Here is a 26,501-nt window from a genome sequence, read left to right as displayed (position 1 = left end):
ATTGTTCGTAAATCAGGGTGCTCGTAAGCCGAGGGCCGACTGTATATGGAAAAGTTTTTAAAATATGTCATTAATTGAGGGTGCGCCTTATAATCTGGTGCGCCTTATATATGGATCAATATTGAGATTGGGATCGGTAGATGAGGAATGACCTGATAAAGTAAGCTTTACCTGTTTCTTTTGTGTGTTTCAGTTGAACAAGGTTGCTCATATTGACATTGACTTATTATGCTATTGAGATATATTATTTGAGTTTTTGTTATTACTTAGAGCATAGGTGTCAAACTCAAGGCCCGGGGGCCAGATCCGGCCCGCCACATCAATTTATGTGGCTCGTGAAATCCTGAGCAAACTTCAAATTTCTGGTTAAAATACTAAATTTGCAAGTTGTCCTCAACATTTAAAAATTTGGGGGTAAAAATAACAAGCGTTTTTTGTTCCCAATATCTTTTTTGAACAGTTTTTACCGGGCTCTTGTTTCAAAACTAGTTAGAAGTGTGACAAACACATATAAAATTGATTTGATTTCACAATTATACCGGCCCTCTGACAAAAATAACTACAATCCGGCCCCCGATAAATATGAGTTAGACACCCCTGACTTAGAGTATTACTATATTGTGATTGAAAAAGTTTGAAAATATGTCATTCATTGAGGGTGCGCCTTATAACCCGATGTGCCTTATATATGGAAAAGGTTTTAAAATATGTCATTAATTGCCTTTTAATCCGGTGCGCCTTATAGTGCGGAAAATACGGTAATCAAGCAAAATTTCGTGGGCCAAAATGATCCTAAAATGGCAACAAAACAAGTATCATGATACGGTTCCGATTCCTTGTGTAATCCGGCTCGATTTCTGATTACATTTGAGATGTGATGAGTTGACTCGTCTTCAAACGCGTTCTGCCTTCCCGCAAAACTTGGCGCGCGGCAAGGCCTTCCCGTGATTTCTAGTATGGCCCGTCAGCAGAAGGACCCCAGATTGTGCCGTCCGCCTCGCCGCCCGCATGCATTTGGGAGCGTGCCCGCCGCCCCTTCGTCTCCGTAACCTTGATTCCCCCCCCCCCCCCCCCCCCTCGTCTCTGTTTGCAAATTCCTGCCGTGCCATCAGGACCGCGCTGTCCCCAGCAAAAGAACTTACTGGCAGTGGGCAACTGGACGAGCCGGTGGGAAAAAATTGAAGCCGAGGGATTTAACTTCCCCTTTCGGGCAAATAAATAAGGCGTCATTTGACAGATTTGCTTGAGAGTTATTTGGCGAGACAAAAGGAAGCCGGGGAGGGCGGCGTTTGGAGTGTGTGAGTTATTTCAAACACACAGCCAAGGTCAAGAGTCAATATGAAGCGACTTTTAATGAACAATAATTGCTTACTCAAAGCAGCTGTACGAAATACTGGACTAAGAAATACTGTAGGAAACGAGACTCCCGCATTCGACCGCGCCGGGTTTAACGTCAAGAAATCGTCCTCGTGAACGTTAGAGTGTATCAAGTATTCTTTTCTTCTTTGCTTTTCTTCTTTCTTTTTGATGCTATTCTGTTTTATACTGCCACCTGCTGTTCACCGAAAATGACATCACAGTGACATCAGCTCGTCAACATTCCCCACACACCTGATTCTGAAACATACAACGTTCCGATTCTAAAAACAAAAGCGATTTGAAGTTTGCGCTAGCGCGTATGAACACATCAAGGCAGACGTTTTTCGTTGATAAGGATTTAAAAAGTCTTGGGGAATGCGTGTTTGGGCCCAGGCGCTACGACTGTGCTTTGTGTCTGCCAACACCCAAGACGCGGCGGCTGTGTTTAGCCTTCGCTGCTAGTTGTGCTGTCTAAGGAATTTCCCCGCTGGCTTGAGTCATTTGCAGTTATGTCTCCCTCGCTTGCGCTTCCTTTACACTTTCTCGCGGCTCTCTCGCTCCCTCCCGAGCCTTGCTGAGAATCATCTTTTGCGTGCTTCTCGTAAAAGGTTCCGTTGACTTCCTCTTGAAGTTACAAGACATTTGTAACCGGGGCTTCATATCTGGGTTGTGTAAAAATCAGCTGCCCTTTCTCAATAATGTGCTTTTATGAGTGCGGTGGTGATTCATGATATGATTAGATGTGCTCATCTGTCTGTTTATCTATTTAATGGTCTATCTATTCATCTATACCTAGCATTCTAGCTAGCTAGCATGCTGTCTATCTATCTATCTATCTATCTATCTATCTATCTATCTATCTATCTATCTATCTATCTATCTATCTATCTATGCCATAGGTGTCGAACTTCAGTCCTCGAGGGCCGGTATCCTACATTTTTTTTGGTTTTCTTTCCCCAACACACCTGATTCAAATGGTTAACGTATTAGAAAGCTCTGCAGGAGTTTGAAAATGAACCCTCATCATTTCAGTCAGGTGTGTTTGAGGATTAGAGTTTGACATCTTTGATCTATGCTTTGAAAGCTAGCTAGCTAGCTAAGTTAGCATACTTTCAATCTATTCATCAACAATGAATAGATCATTTCAACAATGAAAACAGCAAAACAATGTAGAACTAATATACATGTATAAAACACTACACACAGAAACTAAAAGGTAATTATTTACAGATTAACCCTTGTGTGTTATTTTGCCCAATCCTTCAATCTTTGCATCACAGACATTTCACATCAAAGGGAAAGCATTGAAAGAAGAGACTAAGGAGCTGAAAATCCACCCAGAGGGTGACATCATGGCAAAGTTCAGTGTGCCATTCCTTTGAAAATTTGGCCCCATTTTTTCCTGACTTGAGGTGGCGCTCTCATGACATTTGAATGACTCCATTCCCCGAAGACCAGTAGCGCTTGTTATGACCATAATATTTCCTCTTTCAACTTCCCCTCTCGTCAAACCACACAAGCTCCACGCCTCATCAGTCAAGTGTCCAAAAAGATGGCGTCGCTGGCAACAATTTGGCAAAGCCGCTTCCTATTTGGAAAGTTGTAATTATTCATTTAAGGGATGAGACCTTCCAAGACACTAAGATTGATTGGCTTTTCATATGTGCTGTGTTGTAATCCGTCTGGGGCTTTTGTCCAAATTGGCAGTAATAGTGAAAAAAAAAAAAAAAAAGTTGGGTTATTTTTGAGATGGCAAAATGATTGGCGAAAAAAATGGAGTCGAGAGCTCATGCGACTGTAAAAAAAACAAGAAGTGATCAGTAGGAACATTAACTCTGTCAGACTGTCAGCATCAAAGTGTGAGCTGCCATTTATGTCTATCGCGCCAGCCTATATGGAGCAGTCGAAAACTGTTATCCAGTGGCTAAGGCTAATTCATGCTAAATTAACCACTAGCTAGCAAGCAACATGTGAATACAGTATATATATATATATATATATATATATATATATATATATATATATATATACACACACACACACACACACACACACATATATATACTGTATTCACATGTCGCTTGCTAGCTAGTGTTAATTTAGCATGAATTAGCCTTAGCCACTGGATAACAGTTTTTGACTGCTCCATATAGGCTGGCGCCATATAGGCTGGGGCCTATATATATATATATATATATATATATATATATATATATATATATATATATATATATATATATATATATATATATATATATATATATATACATGTACACATATAAGTATCAAAGTGTTCGTTTTTCGAACACTTTTATAGGACCTTTCTTGTTTTGTTCCCCAGACCAGAATAGGCCTCCTCGCTTGTCTCGTTTCCCCATACAAAGAAAAAAAAAAGTGTGTCTTGGGCAAATCCTCCGGCGCGAGCATGGCACGACTTAAAAGGCTCTGATTAGGCTCGCACGTCCCGCAGGTTGGCTGCGAAGGAACTCGTCACACATGCGCCGTGCCCGCTGGCGCCCCCTGGGACCTTCTCTGTGTGTTAATTAAAGGAGGCTCCGCTTGCAATTAGACAGCAGCGGAGCTGCTCACACACACACACACACGCACACAGAAAATGAAGGGCATTCACTGGCACACAAACACTTTTTGTTATTTCGCATACACATCACACTGCCACTGTGTCCTCTTGGATACACTTTAAACACATTCAACAACACAAACACAAACAAACACATTCATACACATTCAACACTTATGTTGAGCTGTTTTATTTACCAATTACTGCATTGAGAAGACTGCTCTGATTATCATTACTTATTTAAACAAACAGACATATAAAATCAAACAAAATTAATTCAATTTAAGGTTATAATGCTGGTGATTTTTGGACCTAACTGCGTTTAAAAACATTTGAATGGATTTGGCGGTTTATTAAGAGCTTTTCATTTGATTAACGGATTTTCTTGCTTTGTTTGGCAAGAAAGTTTAAGCTTTCTCCAAACCAGTGCCTATATTTCCTACTCTCAAAACTCTCTGGAAATGGAAAAAAAAAATATTATCATATTATATTATTACGTATTATTTTTATTCAAATCAGTTCTATCTACATGCTCGCTAACTAAATAGATAGATAGATAGATAGATAGATAGATAGATAGATAGATAGATAGATAGATAGATAGATAGATAGATAGATAGATAGATAGATAGATAGATAGAAAGCTAGCTAGTTAGCTAGCTCGCTAGATCGATAGATAGATGAAAAGAAAGCTAGATAGCTAGATAAAAGGAAAGAAAGCTAGCTAGATAGATAAAAAAAGAAAGAACGCTAGCTAGATAGAAAAAAGAAAGAAAGCTAGCTAGATGGAAAGATACAAGGAAAGAAAACTAGCTAGATAGATAGATAAAAGGAAAGAAAGCTAGCAAGCTAGATAAATAGATAAAAAGAAACCTAGCTAGCTAGCTAGCAAGCTAGATAAAAAGATAAAAAGAAACCTAGCTAGCTAGCTAGCAAGATAGATAGATAGATAGATAGATAGATAGATAGATAGATAGATAGATAGATAGATAGATAGATAGATAGATAGATAGATAGATAGATAGATAGATAGATAGATAGATAGATAGATAACTAAAGGATAAATTAAAAAGATTACTCTATACGATCGTCCTGCCCCTTTTTGCCCGTTTTTTCGGATAAACCTTGTTCTTGCACCGCATTTTATTTTGTAGAGAACTCTTGTTTAGAAGGGCCGTGCAACCGGAAACAGCGCGGCGGCCATTTTCTCCCCGGCGACACGAGCTCTCATTCTGTTACAAGAGTGGCCGCGGCCGGCAAGAATGGCAGGGTGGATCTCAACCGTCACTTTTATTACTGCAACAAAACCCAAAACCGAAACTTAGCACTGGACTCAGGTCTCTCTTGTGCGCAACAACTTGTTGGTTGGCGTTTCACTGTTTTTAGACCGCTTGATATTATCTAACTCCACTTCCATGGTGACGGCCAATTGTTTACTGCGCGAGTTCGTAACTTTAAAACATCGTAAGTCAAAATTCACGGACCTTGTGTATTTACAGATCGTGAAAGTTCCAAAGTGAGAAAATTTATGTGCATATTAAGCCTGTTTAGCAAAATTTTCATACATATCATTCATGTTAATGAAGCCACCAAAATTTCTGCGGCGAGACATCACAACACGTAGTCGTAGTTCACTGCAACTTATTTTTCAGACCCCCAAATCTGGCTCGTCGGCCCTCCACGAGTCCGTCAACCCAAGTTTGACATCCTCCTCATCCATCCTCTTGTGTAATCCTGTTTACCACTAAGTACCGGGTGCCCGTGTTCCCTGTTAGCCCTAACATGGTACCGGGAGTCCGAAACTGGCCAAATGGCCCATCGTCCAAGTCTCCTGATGTGGCAAATTAAAGAGGAGCTTAGCCTTGGTGTGCTCCTGCCTTGTCCTCAGGAAATCAAGGCCAGGTGCAACCTAAGTGAACAAAAGCTCACTTTAGCACATTCGAGCAACGGTTGCCGCCCCGTACCCCCTCCCTCAGAAGCTGTCAGAGGGCGCGCGCGCGCACACACACGCGCACCCGTCGACTCGCTGCTGTTCACAGTGACTTGGCGCTGTCAACGCTGCGGCGATGCTGCTTAGCGTCGTTACTTATTTATCGGCGACGATGGCTGCGATGACAGGGCCACTCACTCTGCCAAAGCCTCCGAGGCCCCTCCACGTCCCTTCAAGCCATAGCGTAAAAATTTTAAGAGCCCCAGGCCCAGTTTGATGATTTTGACGCGAGTTAGCATGTAGTGGAGTTGTCGGGTGCATTCAGGGGGCTAAATGTTCTAATGCTTTTACCCTCTCGCCGCATACCGGGTGTGTGTGCGTCTCAAAGTGAAGTGTCGCTTAATAATTTAGCCGCCGGTTTCGTCCCCTTCACCATCCATCCATCCATTCACAGCCCCTTTATGCCTGTCGCCTCTGGGGATGACGAAGTCATCGGTCGGCCTCTGCGGGGGCTGATGGAACAAGACCAGATGCTAAAATGAGGACAGGCCAAACGGTCAACACACGGAGAATCTTAAGAGGAGGGTATGGGTACGGACCACTTTGGGAAGACGCACATTTTACAAGGGGGGAGAGAGGACGAAGAATCAGGAAGTGATTGTATTCATCTCTCGAGTTAGGGACTCTACGCACCAAGTCAACGGTCGGAACTCGTTGTGCGCGGCGAACAACGTCGGAATGTCGCCGTTTGATGCGGGGTGTCGGGAAAGACTTTCCGGACAATTGGATCCGGTCAGGACCGTCGGAACAATCTTGCCTCTGGGCGGTTGTTTAGCTAGCGAATTTACCCGCAAGATGAGACCAGAACCGGATGGGATGGATTAGCAAAAACAAGCGGGACGAAAGCTGCATAAAGAACGGCATAATTTCTCTCGTTTTTAATTATTCCGACTTTGGTGTTTGGTGTAATGGCTAACTGGACAGGAGGTATAAGGGAGGGGTGTCCAAACTTAGTCCTCGAGGACCGCTGTCCTGCATGTTTTCCAGGTTTCTTCCCTGACACACTCAATTGAAATGATCAAGATCATCATCAGGCTTCTGCTGAGCTTGCTGAGGACCTGATCATTTGTCCTAGAAGGTAACCTAGAAAACATGCCGGCCCTTGAGGACCGGATTTGGACACCCTTGGTATAAGGAGATCCATCTCGAGGTAAATAAAAGTAGTCTGTTTATTTGCATATAAATAAAGCAAGATGTCAGGCATCCCAGGTCTCGAGATCTAAAATTCTTGGTCTTGTCTTGTATATGCCTCTCATGTCTTGGTCTTGTGCTGATCTCAATCTGGCTGAACTTGGAATTTTGATTGTCTTGATTTGGGTGTGTGTTCTTGGTCTCTGTGCGTTCCAGTCTAAGCCAAAGTCTTGGTCTTAAATAGTACACAACATTAGTGGTTGTGTCTTTCAATTTTTGGTTGTGTTTGAGTCATCATGTTTTGGGTCTTTGTGGGTTCAGATTGCATGGTTCTTAGTATTGTAACACTCGAGACAGGGCTCTAGATCTGAAAGTCTTGGTCTCGTCCTGTCTTGATTTCAGACCGGCAAAACTTTGAATTCTGATTGTCTTGATTTTGGTGTGTGTCCTTAGTCTCTGTGAGTTCCAGTCTAAGTCAACGTCTTGGTTTTGGATAGTACAGTCTTGGACACAACACTCGTAGTTGTGTATTCTATTATCGGTTGTGTGAGTCTTCGTGTTTTGGTTCTTTGTTTGTGGGTTCAGATTTCATGGTTCTTAGTATTGTAACAGGTCTCCAGATCTGAAAGTCTTCGTCTTCTCTCGTATATGACTCGAGAATGTCTCGGACTTGTCCTGATCTCAAACTGGCCGAACTAGAAATTTTGATGGTCTTGATTTCGGTTTGTGCAATTGGTTTCTTTGAGTTCTGGTCTAAGAACAGTCTTGGTTTTGGATCGTAGATTCTCAGGCACAACAAGGCTACACAAAAAAACGTTGCGTGTGTGAATCCCCAGATTAAGTTTTTGTGTGTTTAGGTGTTGCGCTTGTGTCTCCAAGTTTGGATCTACAGTTTCAGTTTGTGTGGTCAGATTCCTGTTACACGTTTGTGTCTTTAGTTTGCGCTTGTGTAATTCATCCTTTAGATGCGTAGCGAGATGAAGGCCAAGTTTGGAGCCCCACTCTTTTGTATGCGGCATATTTTTGAATAGCTATTTTTTTTTTCTTCTAAGCCATCTTTAAATGGAGAGGGACGCGCTCCTTCTCGGGCCGATTTTGTACAAATACGCGACTCTGCGTTGAAGTGTTTCCCAGACGAGCGTCAAGCTAAAAGCCTTTATTCCAAAACTGCGGCTACGCTCATAATAATCAAATAACGCAGCTCTGCGGCGCGCAAGCGTGTGTTAATACATGAGAGCTTTCAACAAAGCCTCCCAATGCCAGTGACCTCCTATATATTTTAATACCACTTGATGTTCACTTAACCCACACTCCCTCACTTGTAATTGAAACCTGATGGTGGAACCATTATTTTTTTTCTTCTTTTTTTTTCATTTATTCTGCGCTCACCGAGCTTGTTCTTGGACTTTGGTATACAAAAAATTTCTTAAGATTTCTAAGGTTCGAAGGAATGATGGAATCATTTACTTTTGCCACTAAGTACATAATGGACTACGTTAGGAATTGAATGGTAACCCGTTACTTTAGTACCTGGTTGCAAGTAATCGACAATTTTAGTACCTTAAGTAATCAATTACTTTAGTTTACTTAGGTACTAAAGTCGTTTATTTACTTTAGTACTTCATTCATTTAGTACCAGTTAAGGACTGCACAATTTATCGTGATCACTATGTTGGCAGCCATATTAAATAAATTCAAGCACTTTTTTTGGATTACAGGTCAGAACAAGCACTACCACCAGGGGGCAATGTTTCCAACTTTCCATGACAAAAGCCTCTCATTTTCTCACCCTAATATATTATTTTCCAGTGTGAAATGGCATTGAATTTCTCACCCTATTCCAAATATTTACAGTCAATCGAGACCCATTTTGAAAATTTCGCTAAAAAGATTTGAATGAATTCAGTTTGAAATGACAGAAAATGACATTTGAAATAATATGTTTGAAACTAAGTAGTATTTTTTTCATTGGTTTGCATTCAGAAAGTTAGCCATGTTGCCCTGTGTGCTTTACGTATTATTTATTTTAGTTTATTATTATTATTTGTAAGTATCAAGCCTTGTTTATATATTGCTTGTTAAAAAAAGAGGGGGGGGGGGGGGCAATAAATAGACATAGAGATGACTACTCAAGATTTCAATATTGACCAAAATAATCGTGATTATTATTTTGTCCAGAATCGTTATTTTTACACCTTCGTTTGGCGAAGCACTTGTGATATAAATAAATAAATAAACAATTTAAAAAAAATGTCTGAATGACAAAATTATCTAGTGTATGTAGTGCATTCTTTTGAAATGAAATTATAATCATAAATCCTTTTATTTTGAATCTCAACAGCTTCCTTCCTTGGTCTCCACAAAGGCTTTGTCGCGTGTGAATCTCACCATCATGCAAAAATAAATGAAAACAATTCTTCCAAAGCCTAATGCCTCATTTTGTATTTCACTCGTCATAAATCAAGCGGCGCTCGTTACGTGTTTTTTTTTTTTTTTTTTTACTACAACGGGATGGTTTGTGCGACATAAAATTTGATAGCGGAGTCACCAGAGTGTTTGTTGTGTTGTCAGCGGTTATGTTCCTTGTCGTGTGCACCATAAATAAATACCGGGGCCGCCTAATGTAATCCACATGTTCCCCTCCGTTTCCATCCTTGCGGAGCTGCATTTTATTTTATTTTCTATTTATTTTTTTTTCAGACGGCGCACAGATCTTTTGGAATGTCTCCCGGCTTGCGTGAGGTCATTTTTGCGGGTCGTATCAAAAGCGGTCGCGGACTTCCCTGTTACTCACAAAAAGTCGGGGCCCGTATTTAAAGTGTGGTTCCCATTACTTCACCGGCTCACCACGGAGCAAAGGCACAGCTGGTCGCCCGCCACGCACCCCCCGCTGCCGCTCGCTCACGACACATCTGCACATGCACGCATAGCGCTTGGAGACCTGGAGTCGCACACTAAAAACACTGATATAAAAAATAACCCAATATGGGTAAAATAACCCAATAAGCGTAAAAAACTTTTTAAAATTTGAAGATAACTTTCAACTTTTGGTATTTTCGACAGAAACTTGAAGTCAAATCAGCATTTCGAGGGCCACGTAAAATGATGCGGCGGGCCCGATCTGGCCCCCGGGCCATAGGTTTGACACCTGTACGTTAACTCATTCATTCTCGAAGATGTATTTTTACGTATTTTAATTTTTTTCATAAGTATTTGGCTAAAAGCGGGTCTAAAATGGCTGGTAACAAAACAATGAAGTAATTAAGTAGTGACTTTAAATAGTTTAGTACTTGATTATGTTTAGTAATTGATTATTTTGGGTAAGTATTGATGTAATTAGGTAATCAAGTATTAAAGTGATTACTTCAGGTATTAAAATACTTAAGTCATCAATTCATTAAATACCAATTAATAATTATTTTTAGACCCATAGTTAGTTTATTTTTAACCCAACTGTATTAAAAGCGTAATTTTCAGTAAAACGTTGTGAAGGGGTGGTCGACACCGAAAAACACTTGGGTTGAAAATAACCCAATTATGGGTCAAAGAAAGGACCAATTAAATATTTGGGTAAACGCGACCTCATTTTCTGGGTTGTTCAGTCGAAAACAACCCAATTTTAGACGTTGGTTTGTTGTTTTTTTTTTGGGTTTGTTCAGAAATGTGGGTAAAACTGGTGCAAATATTGAGATGTCCTTTTTAGACCCATAATTGGGTTATTTTTAGCACAACTTTTATATTTTTTATTTATTTATTGTACAAAGCAACCCGGTCCTTTTTTGACCTATAATTGTGTTGTTTTTAACACAATTCTTTTAAAAGTGTAATTTGCAGTAAATAGCTGTGTAGGGATGATTGACACCCAAAACAGTTGGGTTGAAAATAACCCAATTATGGGTCAAAGAAAGGACCAATTGATTAATTGAGTCAATATAACTCAACATTCTGGGTTGTTCTGGGTAAAACAACCCAATTTTAGAGGTTGTCTTTTACAATATGACTCTTTTTCTGGCTGTTTTGGGCAAAACACCTCAGACGTTTGGGTGAAACTGACCCGAATATTTTATCCATAATTGTATTGTTTCCAACCCAACTTTATTTCCAGGGTGACTTTTACAAAACGAATATTTTTTGTGGTTGTTCTGTGCAAAAAAAAACAAAAATAACCTAAGAAAATTGGTTAAAATTGAACAAAATATATGATGGCTCGTTTTGCCCCATAATTGGGTTATTTTTACCCCAGTTTTTAGAGGGTAGGGTTTGGTATGGTATAACATTTTGGTCTTTTCCAATTTTCCTTGATTTTGAACGGCACAAACACGTTAATGACTAAGTTGCTGATTCAAACTCGAACTGCTCGGCCTCGGATGACGTCTGCCCTCTAACTGAGGGCCATTCAGGTTTCGCTTTTGCATTCTAGATCCTTTTTTTTTGGGGGGGGGGGGCAGGCTCACTACTGAGCTAAGTGGACAGCGTACCTTGGATCGGACTGACGTAAGAGCAGGAGAAGGTCAAAGTAAAAAAAAGTTTGAAACGAAATAATGAGAGACAAAGAGAGGAAGTTGCAAAGAAGCACTTTGTCAAACTCGGCGCTTTCTAGATCGGGCTGCCGGTGGAGGTGAAGAGGGGTGTGAAATAGGGGGCGCTGGCAGGGCTTGCCACGGCAGCGTTCCGGATGGTCAGGCGGTCTCCTCTCAGGGGGGGGTAAAAGGGGGACGGGGGGGGGGCTGTCAGGGAGGCTGGCAGGTAGAGACACAAGGATCTGTGACTAGGGGGGAGCACGGGTCAGTGGGAGAGGACAGAAGTGAGGGGATGGAGGCGAAGCGGGGATGAGGTGGAGGCCTGTCTGATGAGGTGAGGAGAAAAGAAGGGGGGGGGGGGGGCTCAGAGGGAACTAAATGAGGGTGGAGATGATTAGAGGAGAATTATCCAAGTGTGAGTGGAGCGAGGAAAAGGGAGATGCGCCCCAGTCATTAGGCAAGTGATGGAACTCCGACGAGTCCTCTCTCCTCCCTCAATGTTGTCTCCGTCCTCATTATCACGTCTTTCATCCACCAAAAAGTTGAGAGAACATCTTAAATCTTTCCTGTCAAAGACCATTTGGAGGGCCATGGCCAATTTAGGAAACCCTTTATTCGTTTTCGCTATGCTTTTTGTCAGGGTTACAGCTAAGCGCCCTAAACTGCTCTACTGAGAGTAATCAAGAAAGCCTACTAGAACAGCCAAACTTTATTTGGGGGTAATCAGAAGCACTTTAAATGGTAGCAGGTATGTCTCTATTCTCATTTAACAGAACTTTTAATGCAATTGGTGTATTATGTAAGCCGCCATAACATTTACCGTAAATTTCAGATTATAAAGCACTACTTTTTTCTCATGCTTTGAACCCTGTGCCTGATAATCCAGTGCACATTTTTTATTAGCCTCCAGAAGTCGCTATAAACAAAGAGACAGATGCTACAGAGTTCTGAGTTGGTGTTTTCGCTGCTATTTTACCTGCCACTGGGGGCACTCTCCTCCAGTAAACGCATTATGTGCATTATTCAGTCTCGTGTTGAAGGCATGATGTTAAAATTTTTAAAAAAAGTTCCATGTACATTCTTTCCAATGAAATATCTGAATTTATAGCAGCTTATACGTGACAAAAAGCTAATTAGAATAATGTATTTGAGTGTGTTTGTGTCAGTAAAATCGAACATTTGAACAGGGGTGTGCAAACTTTTTATATTCAGAGTATAGATAAATTTAAAAGGTAATAACGGGAGTTTTTGATGAACCTCGCATTCGTTACTGAAACTATGCTTTGGTAAATGGTGTTTTGATATATATAAAAAAAAAATCTCGTTTTTTGCGCTTCCCTATTTTTCGAATTGAAACTTTGAGTTTGAAATCCGTGTGTTGTCGTTTCAGTGCTAATAGTGATCAAATCAAACCTGGATCTCTTCCGTTGCGGGTCGCTTATTTCACCCACTATGCCCCCGTGTCATCCGACTGTCATATTAGTCCAAAAGTCAATTGTAAATCCCACTTTTTTGACTATGGAAATATGTCAAAGGACGCCGTTGACAAAAGTTGGACACCCGGCGATCATGTGGCCGCGTCTCATTACGTGGAGACCTTTGGGTGCCCCCGCCGCTCTCTCCCCTTTGCCCGCAATCACAAGCGAAGCGCTCTCATGTGATGTCCTGTGGCTCTGTCGGAAAACAGTGACACTTCTATCCCAGTGCCATCTGATCGACACGCCATGACCTGTCACATGGACACATGCAGACAGTGCAGATTTATGTGCGTGAGCATCCCTGTAAGGCATAAATCAGGTCACTGACAGTAGCAGCCCTGAGCCATGTGCTCACGCTTTCGTCGAGGCCGCGCTCCGACTCATGAACTCCGCATCACACCCGGAAAATTATTATTTGGAGGATTTGTCTCCTTATCGTTCGGGAGGGAAAAATGTACAATATGACACAAAAATGGCGCTAAAGCTATCAGATATTAGCGAGCCTACGTTGAACAAATGTTTTTTCCGAACTAACTAGATTTGCAAACTAACGTAACTAACTTTAATCGTGTGAAATCAATTGGCCGAGAGTCAAATAAAACAGCAGCCCGAAACCATGTGCTCTCTCCATCTCGCTTGAGTTAATCAATGCGCTTTCTTCCGACGCTGTGACGTTTCACTACGAAAACGAACATTTCCAAGATTGTTTTCTTACTTTTTATTCTGCCGCCTACATGTAAAATTCAATAACTATTGTAAACAGGAATATTCGTGTCTTCCGGGAAGCATTTGAGAAAAAAGGATACAAACTAGCTAGCTAGCTTGCTACCTAGCAAACGAACTAGCTAACCAACTAACTAACTATAAATGTGTAAAATCAATTTACAGCAAATATTAGCCAACAGTCAAAGAGAAACGCACTCCTAAACTATGTGCTCCCGCTTTGAGCAAGACATCGCTTGAGTTAATCAATGCGCTTTCTTCCGACGCTGTGACGTTTCACTACGAAAACGAACATTTCCAAGATTGTTTTCTTACTTTTTATACTGCCGCCTACATGTAAAATTCAATAATTATTGTAAACAGGAATATTCGTGTCTTCCGGGAAGCATTTGAGAAAAAAGGATACAAACTAGCTAGCTAGCTTGCTACCTAGCAAACGAACTAGCTAACCAACTAACTAACTATAAATGTGTAAAATCAATTTACAGCAAATATTAGCCAACAGTCAAAGAGAAACGCACTCGTAAACTATGTGCTTCCGCTTTGCGCAAGGCATCAATGGGATTCCCCCGGAGAAACTGTGACACTTCCACTTTGAAGATGAACTTTTGCAGATTGTGTTACTGCTTTTTTTTGATGCCACCTACGTGTAAAATGCTATGGCTATTTTGAACATGAATATAGAAGTCTTCCAGGAAACACCTGAGCTAAGGAAAGCCACTTGAAACTAAATAGCTAGCTAGCTAGCTAGCTATCTGTCTGTTGAGCGCGCAAGCTAGCTAGCAAACTAGCAAATTATTTATCATCCATACATGCATGAATTAAATTAGCTAGCTAATTAATTTCATATTGTAGTGAACCAGTTGTCGTTAAACATGACATAAAGGCAAAGCCATCAGCTAAAAGTTACAGAAAATAATTCTGTAAGTAAAAAGTATAATTCTGTAAAAATGTTGGAGGTAAGCTTTCGCTAAAGAACGCCACTAGAAGTACCTAACCAAATAACTTTAACTAAATAATAAATGTGTAGAACCAACAAATCATTTTAGCCTGACCCATTGTTGCTGTTTGAGTCTCAGTAAAACTGGAGCTAAGGAACCCCACTTCTCTTACCGCATGCACACGTGAACCTTACAAATCCTGCACAGCGCAGGAAAAGCGGCTAACCACATCATATTTTGCACTATATGATAGTTTGCACTATCATCCTCATATGTATACAGTTTCTTCCACTCCTACTCCATAATATGCTCAGAATGAAAGTCCATTCATTTATTCGTGGTTCATTTTTGCTCTATTAGGTTTTTTATTGCCTACCTTATTAACTGCTTGTTTGTGGAATTTTATCTGCTAAGGAAAGTGAACAAACGCCTTACAAATCCTGCACAGCGCAGGAAAGCTGCTTACCACATCATATTTTGCACTATATGATATTTTGCACTATCATCCTCATATGTATACAGTTTCTTTCACTCCATCTACTCCATAATATTCTCAAAATGAAAGTCCATTCATTTATTAGTGGTTCATTATTACTGCTCTTTTTGCTCTATTAGTTTTTTTATTGCCTACTTTATTATTTGCTCGATTGTGGAATTTGATCTGCTAAGGAAAGTGAACAGAATAAGAATTTCATTGTGTACTGTAGTTTTACTATGCATATGATACTAAAACTTTTCAGTTTTGAAAATAATGACCTAACTACTATTGTGTCACAACAGATAAAACCATGAGCAAAATTTCCTCATGTTAAGCTAAGCAACAACACTTCCACCAACAAAATAAACCTAAGCTAAAATATGAAGTAAAGGCCACAGACATTAACAGTCAGGAGCCATTGTGTAAAAAACATTTGCCCCCAAAATATTCGCTAAATCATTACTTGTTTTTATTGAGTGATAATAGGCATAAATCCCCTTAAGATCATACGACTCTGAATTTTAACAAAAAATCTTCAGGGCTTCTTCTGTAACACTTCAAGCAAGCTACTATTAAATTAGAAGCGAGCATAAAGAGGAGGCGGACTTTTTTTTTACAGAGGCGTTGTCACGTCAGAGTGTGTTTTGTGTGTGTGTGTGTGTATTTGTGTGTGTGTGTCTGGGGAATATGGATGCAGTGGCAGAGCTTTAACCTCACAGCCACTCTTGTATTGATCCGTACAAGCCTCAGTGGAGGTTGCCGCAGAGCCGGCTGCGCTCTGTCTTTACGGGCTTCACCCTGCCACCAAAAAAAAAAAAAAAAAAAGAAGCCCGAAGCCACCCACCCCCTCCCTCCCTCCCTCCCTCCCCCATATCATCCGCTTCTCTCTCTCTACCTCACTTTTTTCTCTAATGAGTTGCAACACTGATAACGAGGCTGATGATCTTGCATTGATTCGCCTATCACTTGCTTGTCTAGTAATTGATCCGTAGCTGAGCATCTAGTTAATTATATGGTCTTCGTCATGGACCCTTTCCCGAGGGGGGGTGGGGGTGTCTCAAAAAAAGGAACCTGATTTTATATATATATATATATATATATATATATATATATATATATATATATATATATATATATATATATATATATATATATATATATATATATATATAGTTTTACATCATCATGCAGCATTTTGTCATTTTCCTTGTCCATTACTTGACTTTTCTTTTTTTTTTCTTTTTGTCATCTCCGCCATTAGCGGCGTCCTGGACAACAAGCTATTAACCAGATGCGGCGGCACCGAGCTTGCCTTGTAACACAAGAGTGGCACTTGAAGCAAAAAAAAAAAAAAAAAAGAAGAAGGACATTTCCCCAGACATGATGGAGAAAAAGTGGATCTCAGCCTCCATATTGTCATTTTATCTAATTAAGCTGAGTTCCATGCATTTACAACTTGGACATCAAAATAGCTGAAGGGACAAAATGAGACACATCTCTGGCTTGATTATAACGAGGTTGACGAGATAAAATGGAGCAGATTCTGAAAATTACATATATATATATATATATATATATATATATATATATATATATATATGTACATGTCAGGTGTCAAAAATAATGAGAACACTTCAGGATTTAACTCATTCACTGCCATTGACGGCAAAAGACGTCAAAAGATCAATTTTGACTGGCTTGGCAGTGAAATGCATTTTTGACGTCTATAGCTGTCCATATATATATATATATATATATATATATATATATATAATATATATATATATATATATATATATGTGTTGTGGTAAAGAAAGAGCTGAGCCAAAAAGCGATGCTCTCTATTTACCGATCGATCAACGTTCCCGCCTTCACTTACGGTCCCAAGCTGTGGGTCGCGACCGAAAGGACGAGACCCTCGATACAAGCGGCGGAAATGAGTTTCCTCCTCCGGGTGTATGGGCTCTCCTTCGGAGATAGGGTGAGAGGCTCCGTCATTCTGGACGGTCTCGTTGTCCAGCCGCTGTTCTTAAGCGTTGAGGGGAGCCGGTCGAAGCGGATTCAAACTCGGACTGCCCGGTGAGGTGTTCCGGGCACGTCCCACCGGGAGGAGACCCCCGGGGGACGGCCAAGGACACGCCGGAGGGAGCGCGTCTCTCGGCCGGCCCGGGAACGCCCGGGGATCCCACCGGAGGGTTAGGGTTAGTCTGGGCTTCGCTGCTGAGGCCGCTGCCCCCGCGACCCCACCCGGGGTAAGCGGAAGATAATGGATGGATGGATGCCCGATCATTTTTTTCCCCATCACTTTATAAACGCACATCAAAACAAGTTCAACACTTGAGTGCAGCATGCAGCATGGGGGGGGGGGCATTATTTTTGTGATGGCAGCAAGAAGGATTTACAGCCAAAGATGGCGGGAGAGAAGATCAGGAGGAGGAGCGGTAGAAGGGATGTCTTCATTGCTGAAGATGTGACCCAGTCTAGCATGTGTGGATCCATGCTCTGGTGGTGTGTGTGCATTGTGTGTGAGTGTGCCCCCCCCCCTCACTTTTTGACTGCTGCTGCTGCTGCTGCTGTGGGGACCAATTTGGCTAAAATGGAACCTCTTCCTCATTTTTTTCTTAATTAAAATCCGAGAGCCTCTGTGGGGGGGAGCTTATGTGTGTGTGTGGATGTGTGTGTGTGTGCATAAGTGCGTGTGTTTGTGTGTATGCGCGCGCTGGTGGCACACCGCCTGCGTTCCATTAGTCTCTCATTAGAGTCGCGGAAAGTCAAACAAAGGCGGCAGATTTTTGTCGGTAGAACAAGTCTATTGATTTTTTTTTTTTTTTTTTTAATATTTCATTGTAGTGCTTGGGCGCGATTTGAAACATTTACATGCAAATGCAGCCTATTTATAACATGTATTCTTAAAGAAAAATTTCCGCGTAAATCCTCTCATGTATTTGATTTATAAAATAACGCCCCCCCCCCCAAAAAAATAATAAAAATAATAAAATAGTGATGTATGCTGAGAAATATTTTCTTCTTCACTATTACTCCAAATTAATATAACTAAATTGAAAAATTCAACAAATAATGTGTCAAAAACCCATTTTGGGATGCAGTTAAATGTTGCTGTCATGTTAAGATGAAACGGACACAAATTAATAGGCTGTTTCAAAAGTCACAAATAAATAAATGTAAATAAAAACATAAATATAAAAAAAATAAACTTCCCAAAATGGGGAGCGACTGAACAAGAATGACTGTCATATATGGCTTTTAAATATCGTTCAATAATCACAAACTGATCACCATTTTTTGCTCAAAGCAAAATATCTGCTGACGCAATCAATCTGATCAAAAATATGTATTTAGAGTATCCAATAAACACAACTTGGATTTTTTTTTTTTTGGGAGGGGGGTGAAAGGATGCTTTCTTATAAAATATGACTTTTTTTCGGGGGTATTTTTTATCATTTCCCCCCCAACGTTCTCATTTGAGTAAAATGCCATTTTCTGACAATATTCATCAAACATGCGTTTTTTTTTTTCAAGTGGACCTGCCCTTGTGTGTGCGTAAACATGGTAATGAAGCAGCAGGACAAACACCCCCTCCTCTTTCTCCCCCCAAGCACCAGCAATCCCTCCACCCCTCTCCCTCCTTCACTTTGCCCCCGCCTCCTTTACCCCGAGCTGAGGAGGTGTGTGTCTGTGTGTGTGTGAGAGAGAGACCGAGAGAGAGAGAGAGAGAGAGAGAGAGAGAGGAAGCGTGCAGCGATGTCATTGAGCATCTCAGTCCACACACACACACTCCCAAAGACACACATGAGTCGGGCTGAGGCGCTGTGTCCACTTCTCGGCGGACTACGGAGAGAGTAGAAGGAGGAGAAGAGGACAGAGACACACACGAGGAAGGCAGGGAGGAGAGAGAGGGTAAAAATAGTGAGAGAGAGAGAGAGGGAGAGAGAGAGAGAGGAAGCTCGTGGCGCGCTCGCACTCGTCATCTTCACTTTGCCGGGACACACACAGAGTTGATGGTAAGACGCTTTTGAGTGTGTTCGGATGCCACTTTTAGGTGCGTTATGGCGGTGACTCCCCCTTCCTTTTTCCTCCCCCTTCAATTTTTTTTTCTCGGTCCCCAATTTCGCGTCACCTCCAAGAGTCAAGGCCCCGTTGCATGAGTGAACCCCCCCCCCCCCCCCCTTGCAAAAGAGGGAGGGCGTGCGGGATTCCCAAAAGAACCCACCTTCACTTACTTTTCTCCACTCCCCCCCCCTCCCCCCTTTCTCTCTCCCCCGTCAAGTCCAAGGAGGCAGATGTGAGAGGCAGCAGTGAGCGCCACACAGCCCCGCAGGAGCCCAGCAGCAGCGGCAACAGCAGCGCGACCAGCACCGGCGGTGACCCGGAGCCGCCCAGCAGCACGCCGCCCCTTCCTCGGCCCGCGGCGACCAAGGCTGAGCACGGAGCCGCCGCCGGCCCCGAGAGCGAGCCCCCCTCCGGTCTTGGCAGCGGTGCGGCTGCGGGCGACGAGAGCTCCATGCAGTTCAGCACCAGACCGCCAAGTGCTGAGCAGCCGGGCTTCATGGGGACATGGCAGCAGCAGAGCACTGACGGCAACCTCCTCTACAGAATGTCCCAGCAGGTACGAACATCTACCGCCCCCGCCCCTCCTCGTGCTCCACCTCGCGCCGCTGTTGTTGTGCGGGGGAAAGTGCACTGGCGAACTTTCAACTGCGTGCTGCCGCTGGCATTTAGCAACTTGCATGCAAAAGCATCCTCACGCAATATTTACATCGCTCCTAAGTCCAAGGTTGGACATGTCAAAAGCTCCGCGACTGAGAGCGGGATGTTTGACCTCCCGTGGCCGAGGCAGGGGGGCCCAAGCGCGGCTGCATGAGCGCGCGGAACCGCGGGCGAGCGGCGGTGGTCCGGTGGCTCAGTGATGAAGAACGTGTAAAGACACACGGAACCCCCCGATGTTTTCTCCGCCCCCCCTTGAATGTTTCGACATACGAACAGACTTTTCTACTATTTTACTTGGCTGTCAAATCGGTTGTGTGTTTTATTTTGCTTTGGTTCTGAATTGAAGTTTCGCTTCGATAGGAAACGGGGCCCTGTAGTTGTGTGCGGGCGTGTATGCGTACGTGTGTGTGTGTGTGTGCGTGTGCGTGTGTGTGAGGAGGATGCTTGTTGGCTTGCAGACCATCTCTCGGTACCAGACACACGTTGTCACGGTTGCGCAACAACCTTGTGGGGTGCAAAAGTGGGAGCAACTTTCGAGCAGCTTGTTGAAATGAATATATTTAAGATTGTGCACATTTGAAATATTTGTTAAGCTGTTGTGATGCAAAAGAATGTTTTTTTTTTCAACGCAAAATAAGAATGCTGATTATGTGGAGGAGGGAGTCAGGTGGATTGAAGCCCATTTCTTCCCAATCCGAGTCCACTTTTTTTCCCCCTCAAACTGATTGTTTTATCACAATTATTTCCCTTGCTACAATTCATCTTCTTTCTAAAGACTTTATGTTAAGAATTAGACTCCCGTTGACAAAAAAAAAAAAACGCCAGCGAGAGAAGAGGAATCATTTTTTTAGATCGTCCATAAAAGGCCTTAATATTTTTAAGACGTGCGTAAAGTGTGGAAAATTACATTAGAAATGGCCTCCAAATGTGCGATAAAAAACGAATGAAAATGTGTGTGGAAGAATCAACGATTTAAACGAGCGGCATAATATTATTTGAGGCAATTTATTCGTGCGTGGCACAAATCAGCATGAGAACTCAGTGGCGTGCATGCGTAAAGAGGAGCAAGATGCCAAACTAAGATTATTATTTTTAAACGGTGTCTTTCTTCTTTAAATTTTTTCAAATTCGCAAAATATAGATTTGGGGGAAATTATCAAGATCTAATGAGCCGGTAAAAAATATTTCAACACGTTGACGTTTTGACGTCTCAAAAAGAGAAACTGAAATAAATTGGATTGCATTCGGGAAATTCATTTGAAAAAAAAAATGTTGAATAAAACCGAGACAATAATTGTTTGGATAAAGGAAGAACTGAAAAGAGAAACATTTCAATGAAGAACATCGATTATTTACCCTCACCGCGATCGTTCATTTGTTACGAAAATTCGATCCGTGCAAAGTTTACAGCCAACCTCTTCTCTTTTTCTTTTCTTTTTTTTTTTGGAAGGGGGGGGGGGGTCTATTAAATACCGCACTTGCTGCGCTTTTTGCGCAAAGCCGCAGGCCGCCTCCGCAGCGATTGAGAAGCAGGCGCGTCAAGCAAACTCGTGCGCGCGCGCGTGTGAATGCAAGCGTGTGTGTGTGGACGCGCGTGCACGCTTGATCTCTAAAAAAGCGTTTCCCCTTCTCTCCCTTGCAAGGGTGCTGTAACGCGGCTTCCTATCAAGTGCGACAGGTCGACAATGGGCCGAGACCTGGACGAGGTACTGTTTCACCCCCCCACTTTTTTTTTCTAATAACTCAAGCAAGCACCCCCCCCCCCCCCTTTTTTTTGCAACATACACTCAGGCAGGACTCGTAATAAATTCTCAAATCGTCATCAAGAAACAGCAGCTTCAAATCAAACACATTGCTTTGAAAAGTGTAAAAAAATCAGTAGGGTATGTAAAAATGTTTTTTTTTTTACATGCAAAATAATATTTTTTTCATGCATGTATTTGTCAGGCATGAAAAACTGTCATATCAGAAAAGCGTTTTTCAAATCTCGATTTTTAAGCATGCTATTTACACGAAAAAAAAATATCATCATAAAAATAGTCACCAGTGCGAAAAAATATAAAACTAATAGTTATCATACGTTTAATACTTATTTTTACTAATTGTTAATTTGAAAACGCCCTTTTTAGTCATTTTATCACACTTATTTACACTTATATTACATAAATAACAAAAAAAACACACACTTTTTTTTCCCATATATTGTAGCCAATCAAGATTTTATCTAAATGCATTTTTGACGCCCCCCCACCCCCCCCACCCCAGTTGTAAAAAAATGCGCCAAAAAGATGCCATTCATCTCTCGGAGCAGATCAGATCAGGACGTGATCATGTGCCTCTTAACACACTGACACAACGTGTGTGTGTTTCATATGTGCTACATATGCTGAGCGCCAGAGATTTAATGCACATGTGCAGAATTATCCTCACTGATTGTGCGCGTGTGAGAGTGTGTGTTATTATTTCCCTATCTGACTTTGATGGGTGGTTGCACACTGTATGTATCTGATGTCAAGTGTGTGTGTGTTTGTGTGACGAAGCTGACACCCGGTTTGCGTGCGTTTCTTCTTCTGAGTGGGTGGCTAAATACTCTTAGTGCCAGTTTGTGGAGTGGGTGTGTACGGCGGAGGCGAGCGCGCGCGAGGAGTGTATGGTGGAGTGTGTGTGTGTTGGCCGGGAGTCCATGTGTGTGCGGGTGCGAGGTGAAGTGTCTCTTGGCTGGCCTTGGCTGGAGGAGAGCGGCGAGGTGAAAGAGGAGATTTTTTTTTTTTTTTGCGAGAAAACTGCTTTTTCTCCCTTTGCTGACTTGGGTCTTCTTATGTGTATCGTTGTCGTTTGCTCCCGCTTCACAAAAGAGCCCAAAGACAACAATCGAAGCTTTACGGTTAAACGGTGGCTTGGAAATGGTGTGGAAAAATCGGCGGTCCGTTCGTGCCGTCGTCGGCGGCGGCGGCTCGGTTTTGCGAATATTTGTGTTGCCGTTTATTCCATGTGTTGGTATTTGTGGCTTGCTTGTTTTCAAGGCATTTTCTTCTGATTTGATTGGATCGTCCCCTTCCAAATTGTGCTGTCGTTCCTGAAACGATCCAGCAAGGGGGTTTGTTTTCAAGCACAAAGTTGGATTTGCCATATATTATCATTATATATATTTATCATTATCATATTGTCATATATTATCTTGAACCGATGCGCGGTTCTGCCCGGGTACGGATGCTGGAGCTGGATTAGCAACGTGAGCGCAGAGCAACAAGGCCCGGTCGATTGTGTCCCAAACCTGATGAAGTGGCGGCATAACATTATGATTATGTACATCATATTTTAAATCTGCGTCATTTGGTCATGTAAACCGAGCGGTTCTCAAATGGGGTTACGTGAAGGCACTTCAGGGGGTGTGTGAGATTTTAACAGGTATCAGCGAATGTGATTTAATGCCCTGCCAGAAGCATTTCAGTTCTTTTTTCAAATTGAGAGCAAATTAATTGGAATACAAGGCAATTTACAGCCAAATTGTGTTACATAGTGGCTCCTTTGCAAAAATGTTCAACATCTTTTTCATGATTTTCGTTGTCATCCAAAAATGCTTCGCGCAAGTTCGGGGTTCTTGGTTAAAATGAAAAAAATAAATAATTAATTGTCACAAAATTGAGAGCTGTTGAGCGAAAGAAAAGACACGTGCCCGCAAATTTCATTTCGCTTCGGCCTTGCGGGTATCAGCAAATCCAATTGAATGCATTTGAATGTCCCGGCAGGAACAGTTCATTTCTCTTTTCGAATTGTGGGCATATTAATTGGAACAGGAGGGAACTTATTACTGAAAAGTGTTGTTGTAACTCCTTAGCAAAAATGTTCCTAATCGTTTTCAAAATGTAGTTCTCATCCTATGCTTTGCGCTTGTTTTAGGGCACTTGTCTGGGGGTGGAAACACACACTGACACACACACACACACACACACACACACACACACACACGCACGCACACACACACACACACACTGCCGAACCAATGAGCTGAAATAAAAAAAAGTCATATGACCACAAACTCTATTTCACAGCAAATTCATCTGAATGCTTTTTTAATGCCACAATAGCAACAGTGCGGCTCTTTTTTCAAATTAAGAGCAAATGAATTGGAACACGAGACAATATATTGCCAAATTGTATTATAAAGTAAACACCTTTTCAAAATTTTGTATTATCATTTTCATCATCAGCCACTACAGAGACATAAAACACAGTAAATATATCATAATTTATTCATAATTTATATCATAACTTAAAATTGAATTTTGGAGCTGTCAACAAGTGTGTTGACTGTCAGCCATGCTGGGGCGTCGTTGTTGTGATTGAACTTAATGGTGGGAATTTGTCCATTTTTTATTTATTTATTTTTTTACACAAGAAAATATTGTGAAAAATATGATTAGCGTGTGTTGTTGATCATTTTCTGCCATGTTGTGTGATTTGGCTTTCAACATCTTTTTAGATACGGCTGAAAAACGAATCGACTTCATTGGCTGAAAAATAATCGGATTGAAATCAAAGTTGTATTGTAGTCAAATGGAATTCTGTCCTCTATTTAGCACACTGGGACTTAGTGTGGTAACCTCATTGACTCAAAAGATAACAATCAAAAACCAATGTCCATTACGGTGGACACATTTTTTTTATATTACCGCGCAAGTCCCATGTGAACATGTTCTGCTGTTATTTTTTTTTTGACGCAATGCTAATTATCGAACAAACTTGCTCCCCAAAAAAGTATGTGATCAAAAATGCATTTGAAATCTTTCACTGCCAGCCCAGTCAAAATTGATCTTTTGACGTCTTTCTCCGTCAATGGCAGTGAATGAGTTAAATCCTGAAGTGTTCTCATTATTTTTGACACCCGGCGTTGATTTATGTTGACGTCACGCTTATTTAATAGAATTATGTGAAGTTTATTAAGTTAGCAGGAGCCTGACCTTAAAAAAAAGACACAAATGTGTATCTGATTTTGTTTTTTTTTTTTTTGTAATACATTCTAAATTATTGCTTGCTATCATTTTAGTATCGCAGGTTATGTTGCTGCTTTTCTACCGTATGATTTTTCACATCATGGTAGTGTTTTTTTTTCTTTCTAAGAATTTTCCGAATTTAGCGATGCTCTCATTTCAAAACATTCTTCTGATTTCAACTCAAATGTATTTGCATAATTTGCCGAAGATGAAATGCACCTTCATCCAAACTTTTTCTTCCTTCTTCAACTTTTGCCGCCTGCTTGGATTTAGCTAGCTTGCGGCTCCTTTCCTGCGGTGAAAGAAGTCACCCATGTGAGGAGAAAGTGTGTGTGTGTCGCTCAGGATGTCACCACCCTGCTGCAGGCTAATGAGCCTCACACACACACACACACACACACACACACACACACACACAGGCATGTGTGTGTTTGCGTATGCAGTGGCAGCAGGTCAACATGCACTCAGCGACCGATTTGGATGGGGGGGGGGGGGGGGGGGGGAATCGAGGATTACAGCGTTCCCTCGCTACATAGTGCTTCGGTTATTGCAGCTTTTAATTTATACACTTTTTCTATTGCACTTTTTTTCTTATTTTGAAGTCGAACCAGTCAAACTAGTAATTTTATTGATTTAAAATAAAATGATTTTTACCCCACCCTTTCCCAATTTTTCCCTCTCCTTTTAATGCTTTATTAAGTCTTTTGAAAGAAATAAGTATGAATCAATCAATGTTTACTTTGCGGATTTCAGCTACCGCGGGTATTTTGAGGGAGCGTAACATCCGCGACTGACGAGGGAACGCTGTATTTTCAGAGGAAACATTCCCGCGTCGGCGTTTGTGAGGCGCGAGCGCACGTCTGAGACGAAGGTGATTCGAGTGGTGACCCGCGCTAAGTGACAGGAACCCGGGCATACTTTCACGCCGGCTTCTCCCTTTTCCTGTTATTCCTCAACTCTTGTTATTTTGTTCGCATTTGGAGCTGCGCCAGCGCGACGGGGAAATCTTTTTTTTTTTTTATGATTATTATGTGTCTTTAAGGACCTTGACAGCGCCACCCCCCTCCCTCCCTTGTTTGGCGCCTGCCAATTTGCCCCATCAGCAGTGGCAAGAGAGCTCTCAAGGCAGTCAAGCTTTCATTTGTCTTGTTGACCATGTGACTAATGCCACCGCTGTTGTTGGGAGAGACAAAAAAAAAAAAAAAAACACCCGGGGCTGGATTGCTCTTGTGATTATTACTAAAAGTCCTCATCGCGATGACGTTTATTTACCGTTGCGGGGTAATGACGGCCATTTTTTTTTTGCCGAGGAGTCACTTGGCTGGCCGAGTGTTTTGCCTGTGCTTTTTACACGCACATTATCAAAATTGTGTTGCGAAAAGAACATTTTGGGCTTTCATGTGCACTTTCTTTCTGCTCTTTTTTTTCAGTTGCGATGAAGAGGCCCAAGGATTTTTTTTTTTTGAGGGAGGTTCTTGGAGAAGGGAGGCTAGTGGTACAGGCATGTTGCCAACACACACATGCACGGACGGTTCCCTCCCAAAGGCAAAGATAACCTTTTTGCACAAACTGCTTTTTTTT

At 41.8% G+C, this 26,501-nt stretch overlaps 1 protein-coding gene across 4 annotated transcripts in view; it reads left to right on the top strand.

Annotated features, from left to right (window-relative positions):
- Nucleotides 1-26,501, top strand: part of bnc2 (basonuclin zinc finger protein 2) — a 206,001-nt gene that overhangs the window by 70,325 nt on the left and 109,175 nt on the right. The window contains exons 1-3 of one of the 4 annotated variants that reach the window (XM_088420294.1): nucleotides 19,152-19,220; nucleotides 19,487-19,825; nucleotides 21,570-21,632. In XM_088420294.1, the coding sequence (XP_088276420.1) occupies nucleotides 19,218-19,220; nucleotides 19,487-19,825; nucleotides 21,570-21,632 (405 nt within the window). In that variant the 5' untranslated portion in view covers nucleotides 19,152-19,217. Of the gene's footprint in view, nucleotides 1-19,069; nucleotides 19,221-19,486; nucleotides 19,826-21,569; nucleotides 21,633-26,501 lie in introns of those variants that run through there. The other 3 variants (XM_088420293.1, XM_088420296.1, XM_088420295.1) reach the window with 3 other exon arrangements.

The sequence above is a fragment of the Hippichthys cyanospilos genome, chromosome 7, assembly GCF_059441005.1.
Source record: "Hippichthys cyanospilos isolate Australia breed blue-spotted pipefish chromosome 7, RoL_Hcya_1.0, whole genome shotgun sequence".
NCBI classification, from domain to species: domain Eukaryota; kingdom Metazoa; phylum Chordata; class Actinopteri; order Syngnathiformes; family Syngnathidae; genus Hippichthys; species Hippichthys cyanospilos.
The sequence above is the reverse complement of the archived record's forward strand: the minus strand, read 5'-3'. Positions and strand labels throughout refer to the sequence as shown.